Consider the following 17,347-nt stretch of genomic DNA (forward strand, 5'->3'; position numbering starts at 1 on the left):
GTAGCCAACAGTGATTAAAGCTACAAATCGAGGACTGATTTTTGTTTTCCCCATCATTTTTGCCTCAGTCAATAGTGCTTTGGTCAAGCATTAATCTGCAAGTGTGAATGGATTGTGAAATGTGGTTAGTTGCTAAGCACCATTACCTTCAAGTACAAAGGGAAATGATGTTGAACTGAAAGGCAGTTGTCCTCAGACTTTATGTACATTAAGCCCTAATCCTTGATGACCTTATTCAGCTTTTTACAAAAGCAACATAGATGATTCTCATGCAGGTGATGTGTGGACTGCATTTTGTAAAATATTGCTATGTGGTATGAGTGCATATCAGTAAAACAGAAAAAAAGCCACCTGCAATCTGGGAAGAGGAGAACAAGTGCTTCTATTTGCCGTGACTGGCATTATGTGTGTGACCTAGTTTTGGGGAGAGAATGAAAGAAACCATGTCATTTGGGCTTATAATTAACTGAGTTGCATGAATTGAGTTATTTAAATTTCTTAGAAATATCATAGGTGCTATATCAGTTTAAGAATTAAAGGATTCAGGCAACGACAACAAAAAATATTTAAAATAACGTGTTAACTATCTTTAGAAAATGAGAGTTTCCAAAAAACACATGCTGCCAATAACTTCAAAGCTCTGTATATTTTAACCATTTCTAGAGGTCTTCCTGAAATGAATTCTCTACTTCTTGCTCCAATGAATATACTAAACAACATTTAAACTGGCATAGATGACATGTCATTCAGGTGAACATACACAAATAGGTATAAATCAATTTTTACAAATTATTTATGTAGATATAGAGATTTCACAAAGCATAATATTAAATAATGGCAATACATTTTTAGCCTTATATATGGATGAGATTGTTTCTATAAATAAAGATATTAGTTCAGTAGGCTTGAAATGGATACTTTAGGTTTTTTCCCATCAAACTCTAATGGAATCATTTCCAGAGAAATTAAATTCACATTGTGCTTTTTAGGTAAATTCTTTTTATTTTAGCAACAAGCTGAGTTAATTCATCCTTCTCACTAAGTTTTAGGTGCTGTTTTTTAGTTTACTATATTATTTTTCTCCTTCGGGAAAAGAAAAGGGAAGACAGAGTAAGAAACAAGGTATAGAAATAGAGGAATTATAGATTTCCTTTGTGTTCTGAAAAAAAAATTATAATGTTTTACTATTGTGGATGAATTGTATTCACGTATTCCTAGCTATATCAATAATCTAAAAACAATAGGTACATACTTTCTCCTTGAGGTACAACAATAAAACTTACAGAGCATGACGATCATCAGTGATTTGTGAAGTTCACACAATATTCATTCATTCATCTAGTTCAGTTTTAGGACATTGATCAAAACCTTTTCTCTCAGACTCAGGTGTATCAGGCCAAATACATTTGTATCTGAAGAATTCTCTGCCTGGGACAGTGTATGGTGTGGGAAGTAATGACACAGTTCAGTTACTCTCATTGCTTAAATGAAGACCTATCATAGTGAATGGTAGCACTACGGGTAATGTATTCAGTCTTCTGGCTCCTCTTTCATCTTCTGGTTAATGGGCAGTTAAGAGACCAAGTCCTCAAAATTTTCAAGAGAGTTTGCTCAATGGAGTTCAAATATTGGGCTAAAAGCAAGTTGCGATTTTGATTTGAACTCTGCTTCCTACTTATGTCCCAACCCAGGTGTGGCCTGCATTTGATAAAACATTAACTTTGTTCTCTATGTAAATAAAATGGTGCCTGTCCAGGTGCACCTGCTGTATGGGATTACAGGCAACCACAAAGTTATCCAAGTGTAACACAGAAAAAATAAACAGAACAAGTGTGCTAAGGGGCACATTTAGATTGCCGTTGTAGATTATGTGTATAGTTAAATCTTTCTGTCAAATAAGTTTAAAGCAGTTACTGAATATAATGTATAGCTCACATGGAAGTTAATTTCCCCAAGATTCCCATATCATTCCCCAATTTAGGTGAATATTTTTTAAATTCTCTTAACAATTACATAACTGGAAGATATTTAAAAGTACTTTAAAGAAAAAAAAAGTGAATACAGAACAGCTTATGGTTCCCTTTAATTTCTTTTGTGAAATGAGAAAATGATAGAGAGTACTGGCTACATTTATTACTCACAGGTGTAATTTCACCCCTACTTGAAAGGCCATGACTTAAAAAGGAGATGAAAGCCTCCAGCTGATGAATGAGGGAAGAAAAGTCTGACAGGAATACCATGAAGGTCTCAAGGGACTTGAGTCATGTGGTCCTGCGGTTTACCATTTGGCCATAAAGTTACAAAGATTTACAGTGTGCTCTGAAGGGGTTTGGAACCCATTTGTTTGCATTTACTTCTGGAGAGCTGATAGAACAACTTTGTGAAACTACAAACAGTGCGACCAGCTCATCCCGCAACTGAAAATGACATAATGGTTATAGGCCACCCAGGGCAATTTAACCATGACTGATAAAACCCCCTTGCCAGGAAGTTTCTGAGCTAACAACAAAATTTAAGATAGCAATATGAATATAAGAAGCCTTTATAATTATCATTGAACATGAACCACAAGTTCACACTTAGAACGGGGCTTATATCACTTTGTAGATTTTATATCAAAAAATAAGGTCCCAAAAGACTTTTTACCTGTAAAAAGTCCATTCTGATAAAATCTTAAGATAAAAGGTCTCTGTAATAATTAAATGACATACATTCTATATTGTTAAGGCAATAGGCTTAGAAACTGTTTAAGAAATTTGAAAGTGTAAAGGAGAAAAGATATAAGTGTGAATTATTACAGTATAAGACAGAATGTGATGAGTGTCATAGGAAAGACAAGATAGAATGGAAGATAAACATAAAAAGTGGTTATTTCTTTTTTAGGCATTAAATTAACATATCATTTTGTTAGAATTTACTCTGTTTTGTGAGAAAATATTTGTAAACCATATATCTGATAAGAAGTTCAATAGCAAAAAAAAAATTATCTGGTTAAAATGGGCAAATGATCTGAATAGATATTTTTACAAAAAATACAGATGGCCAACAGGTATATGAAAAGGTGCTCAACATCACTAAGCATCAGGGAAAAGTAAATCAAAACCATAATGAGATATCACCCACACCTGTTAGAATGGCTGTTATCAAAAAAAAAAAAACAAGAAATAACAATAGTTGGTGAGGATGTGGAGAAAAGGGAACCTTTGTGCACTGTTGGTGGAAATGTAAATTGGTGCAGTGGCTATGAAAAACAGTGTGGATGCCCCTCAAAAAACTCAAAATACAACTACCATACAATCGAGGATTCCCATTTCTAGGTATATACCCAAAGGAAATGAAATCTGAATCTCAAAGAGGTATCTGCACTCCCATGGTTATCACAGCATTATTTACAATAGTCAGAATATGGAAAAACCGGTCTCCATAAATGGATGGATAGATAAAGAAAATGTGTTATATATAATATTCCACTGTGTTTTGTATGTGTGTGTATATTACTCAGCCATGAAAATATTGTTGTGGATTATTATTCAGCCATAAAAAGAAGGGTATCCCACCATTTGCAACAAATGGGTGAAACTCAAGGACACTATGCTAAGTGAAATAAGCCAGACACAGAAAGAAAAGTATTGTATGATCTCACTTACATGTGAAATCTTAAAATAGTCAAAGTCACAGAAACAGAGTAGAATGGTCATTGCCAGGGGCTGTGGGTGGGGAAAATGGAGAGATACTAGTCAAAGAGTACTACAAACTCAGTTATAAGATGAATAGGTTCTGAGGATCTAATGTACATTGTGGTAACTGCAGTTAATAATGCTGTAAATGACTTGAAATTTGTTATGAGAGTAGATCTTGTGTTCTCACATGCATACGAAAATAATTTAAGCCTGTGAAGCGATGAATCTGTTAGCTCGATTGTGGTAATCATTTCACAACATATATCAAACAATCACATTGTACACCTTAAATACATATAATTGTTGTCAATCATATCTCAATAAAGTTGGGAAAATATTTGCTGTTTCTTAAATGTGCATCTTTTCATTATTTCAGTACTGTATTCAGTTAGGGGACCGGAGGTTCAGATGAGTTCAGGGACGGTCACTCCAGTGAAATCTTTGTAATGTCTTCTATGAACAGAGAGCAGACTCTCATGTCCCTCTGTACCTTACTGGTGTTATTTTTATTAGAGCTTCTATAAAATTAAAGATAATATGATCAAAAAGAAGCACTACAAAAAGGAACTTCAATTAATAAATTATTTAGAACTACTTCATAAAGTATGAATATTAAATAAGTATAATAAATCCATAGCTATTAATTATTATTATTTATTCCTTTTAAAAATTTTAAGACACTTCTCATGAGTAAAATGGTACCCAGATTATAATTCACAGAAGGATAGAGCTACTAAAATGCATTTGGTTTGTTAAAACACAGTTTATAATTTTTGGCTTCTTTTCATTTTATTATTTTGAGGGTCATTTATAGACTACTCAAACAAAATTATTTTACCAGACTAAATCTATTAGTGGGCACAGGGATATGGTCACAAAAAAATTATAGAATGTAGCCTCCTACAAACATGCAAATTATACACAGGCTATGTATCATTGGAAAACTACCAAAACATACCATTACACATAAAATATAAAGTATAAGAAATTCCACTAATGCTATATAAACAAAAAATATGAAAAGTTGTAAACATTAAATGTTCCATGAAAAAAATCATTATAGCACTCCTTGATATCTACCCAAAGGAGATGAATACTTAGGTCCACAGAAGAACCTGCACACAGATGCTTATAGCAGCTTTTCTCATAATTGCCAACACGTGGAAGCCACCAAGATGTCCTTCAGTAGATGAATGACTAAATAAACTGTGGTACATCCGGACAATGGAATATTAGTCAGTGCTAAAAGGAAATAGCTATCAAGCCGCAAAAAAGATATGGAGGAAACAAATACATATTACTAAGTGAATGAAGTCAGTCTGGAAAGGCTATGATTTCAACCATATGACATCCTGGAAAAGGCAAAACTATGGAGACAGTAAAAAGATCACTGGCTGCCAGCCACTGAGAGGCAGGAGGAAAGGAGTGAATAGGCACAGAACAAAGGATTTTTAGGGCAGTGAAAATACTCTGTATGATACTATAATGAGAATACTATCATTATATATATGATACTATACTGTATGATATTTGTCCAAACCCAAATAATATACAACACCAAGAGTTAACTGTAAAGTATGGACTTTGGGTGATCATGATGTATCAATACAGGTTCCTCAATTGTAACAAACATACCACTCTGGTGAGAGATGTTGGTATGTGGGGGGCAGCAGGTAAATGGGAAATCTCTACCTTTCTCTTAATTGTGCTATGAACCTAAAACTGCTCTGAAGAAATTAAGTCGTTATTACATATTTCATTATTACTTTGGCCCACTACTAAAATAAACAAAAGTGAATAAAATCAGCACTTATTACTCTAAATTACTTAAAGTTCAACTGATAGTAAAGATATATTGTTGAAATAATCCAACATTAAGAAAAGTGAGGATTTATATATTTGAATAATTAAACCCTATAAACCAAACCTTGGAACATTTCTAAAAGGATATCCCCCAAAGAGCTTTCTTCTCTCACTCCGTAGTTTCCTGACCTTGGAAATATTTGTCTGAACAGCTTTACAAAGTTATCGAGATTCCTTAACAGAGTTAAATAATATCACAAAAAATACTTCAATAACTATGAATATTATTCAGATTGTATTGTAAAGTTTTGCTAGTATGGATAATTATACACAAGGCAAGAATTCTATTTACAAAGCCACATTATTTAACATAATGTAAACTTTTTCCCCCCAAAATAACCTTAAGTTTCTGGACATAGTAAAGTGCTCAAATAGCAAATAGCAAATATATGTATACTAAAAGCCTTTGGCAACTTTTCCAAAAAAATTCATCTATATATTCCTTTATATTAAGTTATAAGCTCTAATTTAAAAGTCTCACACACTACGCGAAACTTGAGCACACAATTAAAATAAATCTAAATGTAGGTAGTCCCAAATCATTTGCAGCATTGAATTTTATCATGAAACATTTTTCACCCAGCATTTCTTTTATCTCCTTTTCATTTCTCTCTCTGTCTCTCTCCCCCCTTCCCTCCCCCATCACACACACACACACACACACACTCTTGCAGCATGCAGGCATTAGCTTTACACAGTTTTACATAAGAATTGTAACCCGTTTCTGACCCTCAACATGATTATTCTGTTTCTAACTCTCTATTACTACTCATTAAAGCTCTGGCTTCATCCCATAAGCAGGTAACATCTGCTTTATATCAATGCCAAAAATATAGGTTCTTTAAATAAACTTTAAGAAATAAGAATAAAAATGTAGAAGTTGTATAGATTTTTAAAAAGTGGAAATCTAAGATCTTTTATTGCATCCAAAATGAGTTTTTTCAATGTGAATACCCTCCATTTACTCCAAGAAAATTGTGGAAAATATCAACATCTGTGTATTGCAATAAAAGCACTACTTGTACCTGCCATTCATCCAGCCAGTGAGTAATTTGGAAAACAGTAGCAATAAACCTTGGAGTGTAGTAGATGTAGGATGAAGCCAAAATGTTTTTCTAACTTGTAAAGGAAACTTTTCCATGAGCACTACTTTCTGCCAGTTGCTTCTTCAAGGTCTGAGCAGCATCAGCCTCCTGTTGATTTAACTCCAATAAATTGAGAGGAAATTCAAGTGAGGCATGTTCCACAAGTTAAATTTTCCTATTAAAGTATAATTTGAATTCCATCCTCTGGTAATACTGGCATCAGTCATCAGTCAGGCAAATTGATAAGTATGAGAATACTGATAAGTAAAATGAACCAAAACATGTGCAACCTGATATTATTTAAATATTTCATTTACTATCATTCTTTTCATGAACCCACTTTCCAACGTTGGTGAAAAGACACTTCTGGCCCAAAAAGGAGACAGTAAGACAGAAGAAGCAAGAAAATTATAAATTAAGTAATCCGTTTTCTAATTATTTAGGTTTAACAACACTTGTAAATAGTATAAAATTTAAGATAGTTTATTTCTTTAATATGAATGTCTCATATACTATAATTAAAGTATATATACATAAATATAGACATAGAAATATGGCTATAGAGGCATATATAATTATAATATAGTAGAATAAAAAAGAAATTTTGGCTAGAAAATGTTTTATAAATGTCTCTACTGCATTACAGTCTAATCTAAAATGAAAATAAGCAAAACTATCTCATGTAACATTCATATTGTTACATGACACAGGCTCCTCCTCTAGTGCAATTTCCAAGCTGCCCCCATTATGATAGATTCATGACGGCTATTACGTATTCCCACAGCATCAGATAATAGAAAGCAAGTACTTCACCTTTATGGTGAAACTTTTCCCCATTCTCTTTGTGCCATTTAAGTTGATCAAGCCTTCAAAACAATACTTCTCATTCTGGACCCACATCCTTCCAACACTCATAGCTTTCATCCTGCAGTCAGAAACTAAGCTTTGGTCATCAACTCCTTTGGTCTTCTAGAAAATGACTCAATGTTTCCCTGATTCCGAAGCCAAAAAATATTGACATTCTTATATCTCTTTTTTTCTTACCATTCATGTTTACACATTTCTCCCATATTTACAGCTATAACCCTTGACACCCTCAACCTTCTTGCCCCCCATCTTCCTTCCTTCTCTCCATTACTTCTTCTCTTCCATATTCTCTCTCTCTGTCTGTCTTTGTCTCTGTCTCTCTCTGTCTCTGTCTCTCTCTCTCTAATTATTTCCTCTCCCTTTTTTGCTTTTAACAAATGCTGGCCACCTAGACATCCTTGTGAACTAAAGAATACATTGACAAGACAGACATGGTCTCTATCCTTATGGTGCTTCTTGCTTAGCTATCTAAGGAGACAGACATTGCAAAATCCTGCAGGTGTGATAAATTTAGAGTATGACAGAACCATATAGTAAAAATATTTAACATTCTATTTGTTATATTCTTCTGGAGGAAGTAACATTCAAGTTGGCCTCTGAAAGATATAAAAAGTACACGATATAAAAAAGAATACAAATGAAAAGATATAAAAGCATGACAAAATTGCTAAGTAAAGGCAATCATAATCTTGACTGAGAGGTCCCTGTTCTCTTGCACTTAAGTAAAGGAAACTGTCCCCAAAAGACTAGACTTTCTGACTTTTCTCATTCCCTCTTTTCCTTCTACAAGTATTTTCTGAATGCATACTATGTGCCAAAGACAAGAAATTTGAACCAATGATTATCAAAATCATTTAACAATTACTATCACAGTTTAAATGTCCTACTAGAAATTTATTTTACAGAAAATCTCAGATAAGGGGATATACATAGCAAATTTGTTAGTTTTGTAACAGCAAAAAGGAAAAAGAAAAAATATTAGATGTTTATCATTTGGGGTATAGATTAAAAAATTGTGACACATCCATATAATAAAATATATCACAAGCTAGTTCAGGTATATTGTTACACGGAAAGAGCAAACTGTATATAATCCCACTGAATAAAATATGGAAGGAGATTTCCAAATTTATCCATAATTCTATTTATAGGTATATTTAGTCCAATATCTGTCTATAACTATATATCTACCACTATAGTGATAGCTATATATCTTTGTATATATGTGAATTATTTTTGGAAAGATTTATAGGATAACATTCAAAAGACAGTATGGTTGGAAAATGGGATTCTCGCTTTTAAAATTTATACCTATTATTAAGATTTATTCACTTGTCTATACATTCATTTATTTATTGTTTTTAATTTATTAATTAGCTAAAATAGTCCGGAGCTTCATTGACTCTTCTTTCAACAAGTGGAGTAGGCCCGCTTAGGATTAGAAAAGAAAGGCAATTTGTTCCCCTTGCCCCAGGTGGACTTGTGTGGACTGGCCAAAGCTGTCCTTCCCCCAAAACCATGGGAAACAAGGATGCTGCCCATGGAGCACACAAAACAATGCAGCGTGACTAGCTTTTGTTCAAGTACTCAATATATTAAGATCTCAAAAAGTGCCATTAAAAATGATAAGTAACAATAGGTGAATCAGGGTGATGGGCATATAAGTGTTCTCTATGTTATTCTTTTGCCTTTTCAATGGTTTAAAATTATTTCTAAAGAAAAAGATTGAAAAAAGAAAAAAAGAAATCTGGCATCATATGTTATCAAGTAGGTGACATAACTGTTTTTTTGTTTTCTATAAAAACAAATAAATATCCCCTTTTCATTTTATTTGTAGGTTATGTTTAGAGTGGAATGAAATAACACAAGCAAAAAGCTCATTCTTGAAAACACATTCCTGACATTTTTTTCTATTTCTTATATTTAAAAAGTGATCTAGTAGTCAGTAAAAGTATTTCATAACATTATCCACTTGGCTATATAACCTAGTTTTTCAGTTTTCCAGTCTGTATTTAGAGAAAGATGTATTAGTTTAACTTCTTTTAAGTTTAAAGGAAAGTTATTATTATAAAAATGCTTTAGGAAAATCATTTTGGTATTTCCCTTAACCTCCCATTAGGCCATTTTTTACCTTTGGAAAATAAAGTCATAGACATGCTTATTAAGTCTTTGGTTGAAAAGTAAATGTTGTATAAAAGAAAATGTATTTGCACAGAAGTATCTCTTCAATAAAAATTATCTAGTTCCCACTTTCTAAAATATGAATAAATTATCTTAACATGACCTCAAGTAGAATTATAAATAACCATTTCTCTTTTAATTGAGGTATGAATTTCACATAATTCAGCCATAAAAAAAATGTATTTTTTAAAATTTGTATCTATAACTAAACTTACCTTCTGAGCCCCCATTTTCACTGGTGGCAAAACATGTCATCTTGCCGGTGTGAAATGAACTCAGTTACTTTCTTTCTAGTTTAAACACACATTCTTTGAGAAAAATATTTGGTTGGCTCAGAATTCTCCTCCTCCTCATTCTCCTTGTAATTCTCCTAGATTTAAATTTTTCCTTCTGGTATCGCTCTGGCCACCGGGGACAGGTGTCCAAGCCAAGTTCGCTGACATCTACCCACCCTGCCTTTCTAATATGATGTGCAATTTGTACTTTTGTACAATTCATACTTTGTTTCTTCTTATTATTCCTGTATTCACCTTGAAACATGGGTGTCCCTTCTTTACTTTCCAGTTGCCAGTCATGGGCACACACCATCAGCACTTCACAGTGCAGGTCAAAGATGGGGTTATTAAGAGAAAACTGATAAGCAAAGAAGCAGTAGAACATACAGCATCCCCCTAAGCTCTCATCAGCCCCATTGCTCAGGTCTATGTGCACATGGCCAATATTCCAGCAGAGTGAGAACTTGAGTCAGTTACACAACACCCTGCATATTTATAAGGTAAGGGGCAGGGGAATCTATGTAATCTGTAACAGTAGAAACATCCTCATAAGGAGATGGCCTTGTTAGAAAAGGGGAGCCTCTGGATCCCAGCAACTATTCTGTTGAACTAATTCATATCCACCCAGTCAACTCTCTGCTAAGCAACCAAAAGAAGAAAGATTAGCCACTAGGGCCATTGGATTTGTCTCTCATCAACTTAAATATAATAGTTGATTATTTTCTATATTTAAGTTTTAATCCTAGAATTCTCCTCTGGCATAAGGGAAAAATCTAATATTTGGTCTCCTTACTTAGTAGTTTTTGTGTCTTTTTTTTAATTCTCTTAAACTTCAGAATGACATCATTGTCAACTTTTGATTCTTTGAAATCTTCTTTTCCATGTTTATATATTTTTATTTATTTTATGTTATATCTTATGTTAGGTTCTCCAGGATAATCTTGCACAATTTCAGTGATTGTCAACATTTTTGCCAAGTAGTCTAACTTTAATAGGCCTGCATCTAGGGTTTCATCCCTGCCTTCTTCCCATTTACATTTACTTGGAACCTCTTGATTTTTAAAAAATGCTTTGTACTACCCCTTATTCCTCCCCTGCAGAAATACGTAAGTTAGTGATCCTTGCTTCTCTCAACTAGGCTGAGCTGATGAAGCAAAAGCTATAAGTGTGAAGTGGTGTAGTGATCCAAGGTAAAGCAGACTCTGTAGAACAAACCTTCCTGTAGGCTAATTGTTCTAAAATCTAGCCTGGGAAAAAGGATAGCATTGGCAAGCCCATTTGCTTTTATCCTAAGCCATCCTTTCAATATAGACTTACCTGTTTGAGAGTCAATATCATTTTCTTATTCTATGTGACTTTAAGATCCTCTCTTAATCAATTCCAAATTTAGGAGGAATAAAGAAGTCAGACAATGAAGTCCTCAAACTCTAATAGTATCTATTGTATATTTATTCACACCATTTACGTTTCAAAATGCACAAAATATGGTATCTTTTCCACCAAGGAAAATTCATCAAATGAAAAGTTTTAAGAAGTATCCAAATCAGATAAACTCAAAATTTTGGCAAACATAAGTTATAGTAGCACAAATTTTCCACTTTAAATAAAACAGGGAGATTAGAAGCTTACCCTCTTTGATTTATCTTGTTAGATAATTAAGATGGATATACTAAACTGTCATCTCTTTGAGTATCAATTTCATCAACTATAAACTGAAAAGTAATAGAGCTTCTTAAGTTTTTCCTTGTGGTTCCTCTGTTCCGCCACTTGGGAAGGTCATTCCTTTATATAATAATCTCATGAGTAAGTCTTAATAATAACTAATATTTATTAAGCACTCATTGTTTACAGGCACTATACTAAGCACATCACATGTTCCATCTCATTTAAAGCATTCCATAATGCAGTAAGTGGGAGACACCGTTACTCACATTCCACAGCTGAGGAAACTGAGGCACAGAAAGGGCGTAACATTTTCCCAAAGTGCTCTAACTAGTTAATATCAGAGCTCAGCTATGAATGTAAAACTTTGACAACAGCAGCTACTATTTTTTTACCACACAATAAGTCTAAATCCATTTATTAGAAACCTTCTTTTATATATTTTGGACACTCAGAACAATTCTTTTAAGAGCTGTCCACTTTCATACACCAAAAAAGAAAAAAAAATCCTGAATTTTTCAATGGTTAAAAAAAATAAATAAATAACCACGTGTGTAATAACTGTCATGAAAGCTACAGTACAAATTGATAGAACATTCTTAATTTTGCTACTTTTTGCAATTAAACAAGATTTTACGACAAAGATTGATTTTTGTTTCAAATGCACAACAGACACAGAGTGTCCAGTCTGTATTATCATACATTTGCATTTAGAAAATAAATTTACACTGTCAAAGAAGAAAACTGACTTAAACAGAAGCTGATTAAATGCTTGAAAATAATTCAAGGCACTATACCATTGAAGTGGTTCCAGAAAGTGACATGGATGTAATATAAGATCCTGAACTACATCAGAACTCCAGAATTTAGCAAAAGGGTAAGAGTGGAGTTCATTCATGTAGAGGAAGAGAAAATTTTCTTTGGACTAGTTATATCAGATAATATGTTTGTTTAAGGAAAAATAAACAGGTGGGAAAAAGTTCTGCATGCCTAACGTGGAAGGAAAGCATATTTGTGCCTAATACATTGCAGAAACTGTTTAACTATAGCTCATACTTTCAAAAATATTATCCTCACACAGTGGCCAAGGTCAGTTTGAATTTAGGTAATCCACTATATATAAGTGCAGATCATATACATTAAACTGACCTCAAAGGTATTCTGACACCCTACCTTTTAAAAATATTTTCCCTGTTTATTATTCATGGATTACTATTTTTTCCCTTTGAGATCTGGCAATCTTTAGCTTTTTGTTTTGTTTTATACCCCAATTTCAAGTGTATAACATCCAAGTTTCCTACTGATAATCAACAACCTTCATTCCTTCATTGCTAAAGGCACATATTATGATTTGGTCACATGCCTTACAAAAGGACTACTGTAAATGTTTCAGGAATAAATGATCCCTTACAACCTAAACACAAGTTTCAGACCTCAAAGATTTCCTGTAGCCTGCAAGATCAGGGACAGCAGTACTTCATTTTATATAAAATTCATAACAACGCCATCATGATACACTTAAGACAGTTTTGAATCTTTATTCCCTGCTAATAGAGGTCCTTAAATTCAATACTTCTTCAATTTTGAAGTCATACTTTGTAGACTAGTGAAAAAAGAATAGGACTAGAAATGAGAGAATTCATTTTCTAGACCCCCCTGGGCCATGACTTAACCTCAAAAAGACTCAGTGTTCTTCTCTCTCATTACCTACCCTATGAATGACAGTAGAGAATCAAAGATAGTTCACTGCATATGGATGTTAGGCACGTGACTCTAGAGAACCAAATATTGTCACTGGTAGTAAGAGCTTAAAAGTACTTTTTATAAGAACTTATGGAGGTGTCTTATGAAACAGTGAAATCACAGGAAATGATTTGTGAACAAATTATGCAGAAAATAAAGAAAAATATAGTGTAGATTCAACAAAAATGTAAGGAGCAGACCCAGAAATAAGATATAAGGTGTGATGGCAGGGATCTATAATTCATGTTATGCCTTTCATATCATCCAAAACAATGGATTACATAACACAGGCACTTCACAAACGTTGCAACTGAAATGAATGCACACTGCACACTCAGGAACTTTTTCTTCTAGAATTTGGCTGAATAAAAGCTATTTTGCACAAAGTTTTTTACTTTCATATAGTTGGAGGTGGCTAGAGGCCAATTGTGACATTTGGGTATGCATCATACCATCTCGTGGATATTCATTTTTGCAGAGGTATAATAGATTGACCCTGGAAATAATTTACTCTAATAAGAATGTGGGCAAGATTCCAGTGTTAGGTGCCCCACTCAGGACTCTCTGAAGTAGAGATTCAAAGAAAGATGGTTTCTTTCATGATTTCCTTCCTAGAAGAGCTGAGGAAATATGACCTGGATGTCAGTAGCTGAGATAATTGAACAGCTTTGCTCAAACAAGGTTTGAGATTAGGAGCAATGTCAGAGGAGGAAGGTCTCTAGTATACCAAAGATTTCAGTGTGTGATCTCATAGTATCCAATATTTGCTATTAGTCATTTGCTCATCAAATCTATAAATGTTGAATGCATCAATATATTGGAGGTAGCTAACATATGCAAAGTATCCTGATCGGTTGGACAAGTGACTTGAATAACATGAAAACCTTATAAAATGCTCAAAAAAAAAAAAAAAATGAAAGCTATCTTCAAAAATCACAGTGTGGCAGCAGCATTATTTTATATAGTTCCAGAAGGCAAATAACTAAGAGAAGGTGATTTTTTCCCCCAGCATTGTCAAATTGTTAGAACTCTGAAATGTAAATTAGCAACCTACAAAGAAAAGAACTGCCTATCAATGAAAGTATTTAAAATATTTTATCTGTCACTGAAGCTGTAAAAAGGATTCCCATATTGGAAAAAAGGCTGAATAAGATATACCCTGCATTCAGTATTTCTAGACTATGGTTCATGATGAAATTGATATCAAATGTCTGTCCTTATCTCCTTCCTCCCTTCCTTCCTCTGTCCTTACATCTGCAATCTCTTTTTTTCTTCCCTGACTCCAAAAAGATAATAATAAAAAATGATTTTTTTATTTTCTCAATTTTATTTCATTTAGGTTAGCCACGCAAGGACCTACAAGTGTGATGGGAGCCCTCTCCAGGGGCCTGATGTTGAGGGTGACGCATTCCATGCCCTGCCAACTCCACTTCCCCTGAAGGAGAAAGTTTCTTGGAACTCGACATTCCTCCTCCCCAAATATTTTCCCAAGAATCTCGGAGAACTCCGTTACCTCAGAAAACACACAAGAAAATATGTGCATAATTGCCGTTGCTAGATAACTTAATAAATATTTCATACCTGATTACACATTCCAAGGCAGTATGAGCATTCTTTCAATGGTACCTTCTCTGTTAAGTCTACAAAACTGCTCTTGCCCCCAAACAGCACTGGTTGAATTTTATATTCATTCCAGTTCTCAAATAATTGACATATCATTTTATTTGATTATTTTTTTAATTTTCAATTACAGTTGACATTCAATACTATTTTATATTAGTTTCAGGTGCACAACATAGTGGTTAGACATTTATATAATTTACAAAGTGATCCCCCCAATAAGTCCAGTACTCAACAAAGGACCATGTATAGTTATTACAATATTATTGACTACATTCCCTGTGCTGTTCTTTATATCCTTGTGACTATTTTATAACTACCAATTTGTATTTCTTACTCCTTTCACCTTTTTCACCCCGTACCCAAAGCTCCCTCCCATCTAAGTCTATTTCTGTTCTATTTGTTTATAATGTTCTTTAGATTCAACATATAAGTGAAATCATAGAGTATTTGTCATTTTCTGTCTATCCCAGCTTTGTTTCCTTTCCATTTGCATGAAACATATTTTTCCAACCCTTTACTTTCTTTCCATCTGAAATGGGTCTCTTGAAGACAGCATATGTAAGGGTTTTGTTTTCTTATCCATTCAGTGACCTGATGTCTTTTGATTGGAGCATTTTATCTGTAAACATTTATTGACTCTTTCCAGTGTATTCTTCAGTTATCGTATTCTTCATTTCTGACTGGTTGTTTTTTATGATTTCTAGGTCCTTTTTTATGTTTACTATCTCTTTGTTGAGGTTCACACTGAGTTGATCTATTCTTCCCCAAAGTTTGTTGAGCATTGTTATAACCAGCATTTCTAACTCTATCTGGTAGATTGCTTGTCTCCATTTCATTTAGTTCTTTTTCTAGAACTTTGTTCTGTTCTTCCATTTGGGATAGTTTTTTTATCTCCTCATTTTCGCTGCCTCTCTGTATTTGTTTCTATGTATTAGGTAGACCCGTTATGTCTCTCAGTCTTGGAAGGATAGCCTTATGTAGGAGCTGTCCTGTGGGGCCCAGTAGAACAGTCTCCCTGGTTATCTAAGCTGGGTACTCCAGGAGTGTCCCCTGTGTGGGTTGTGTGCGCTCTCCTGGTGTAGTTGAGCCTTGATTGCTGTTGGCATGTCAGTGGGTGGGATTGACTTTCAGGCTGACTGGCTATGAGGACTGGCCACCACCACAGTGGGGGCTAACCTCACAGAACAGTATTTATCCCAGAGGGGCTCTGGTGCCTGCTGAGAGCACCCTTTGGGTATGCCATTTGTGAAGCTAATCATGTGGTACTTTGTTGTGATCTGAAGCCAGCCATCAGGTGTATTGGTTCTGGGGCCTCTTGCGAGGGGCTCTGGGGCAGGCCAACGTCAGCCACTGCCTGTGCCCAGCTGGGGGCTACCTAGTAGGAGCCTCACTGGTAAGAGCCTATGCTGGGCCCAGAGGCACGTGGGAGAGGCCACCTGCTGCGATGCAAGGTTGGCTGCCACCTGCACCAGGCTTTGGGCTACTCAGCAAAAGGCACAGGGCACACAGAAGCCAGCTGCTGCCCTCCCTGGAAACTGCAGATCTTAGAGAGTATGTAAGAAACTTTATAGTATGTGCTAAGGCTCAGCCACTGAAAGAACCAAGGACAGTGCATGAGTTACTTGAGTGGGGTCTCAGGGAGTTATCAGTATGGGGTAAGCAGTGTTCACCAGGTTAATGCAGATTCAAATTTTGTGCTTGGCTGCGCCTGGCTGTGCCAGTAGGCTGTGTGAAGGGAAGGTTCAACAGAAGAACAACGACAGCCCTCATTCTTAAGCCACAATATTCAGTTTCTCCCATATGCCTCTGTGCCTTTTAAACTGTTGTCCCTTTGCTGGAACTTAGGGTGAGTGTTTGTGAGCCAGTGAGCCTGTGTATAAGCCCTTTAAGAAGACACCTGGTTTTCCAGCAGCCCTCCATCTCAACAGGATTTGACGGAATCTCCACTTATTTTCACAGCCAGCTGTTGTGGGGACTTCTCTTCCTGGCACTGGAGCTCTGGGCTCAGGAGCCCGGGGGACCTCTGTAGCCGAGATATCCCTCCCAATACTTAACCACCACATGTGGGTGTGGAAATCAGCCCCGTTCAGTCCCCACCCCTCCTATCAGTCTCCACATGGCTTCTTCTTTATATCCTTAGTTATAGGAATTCCATTCAGTTATTCTTCAGATGGTTCTCCACGTTGACTGTTCTATAATTTAGTTGCAATTTTGATGCAGTCAAGAAAGGAAGTGGGCACAGTGTTTACCTACTCCACCATTGTAACTGGAAACCCTATTTGATTATTCTTTACCCCGATCCAATAAGGTAAAAAGCATTTATATTAAAAAGTCACCTTAGTTCTGGCCTATCAAGTAGTATCTATTG

At 35.0% G+C, this 17,347-nt stretch overlaps 1 protein-coding gene across 2 annotated transcripts in view; it reads right to left on the bottom strand.

The window, feature by feature from the left end:
- CFAP299 (cilia and flagella associated protein 299) overlaps nucleotides 1-17,347 on the bottom strand; it is a 503,911-nt gene that overhangs the window by 271,263 nt on the left and 215,301 nt on the right. The window contains exon 4 of one of the 2 annotated variants that reach the window (XM_006907616.1): nucleotides 6,677-6,748. The exons of the other annotated variant lie outside the window; for it this stretch is intronic. Within the exon in view, the coding sequence (XP_006907678.1) occupies nucleotides 6,677-6,748 (72 nt within the window). The remainder of the gene's footprint in view (nucleotides 1-6,676; nucleotides 6,749-17,347) is intronic. 2 annotated transcript variants of the gene reach the window in all.

This window comes from Pteropus alecto, unplaced genomic scaffold (genome assembly GCF_000325575.1).
Source record: "Pteropus alecto unplaced genomic scaffold, ASM32557v1 scaffold161, whole genome shotgun sequence".
NCBI classification, from domain to species: Eukaryota; Metazoa; Chordata; class Mammalia; order Chiroptera; family Pteropodidae; genus Pteropus; species Pteropus alecto.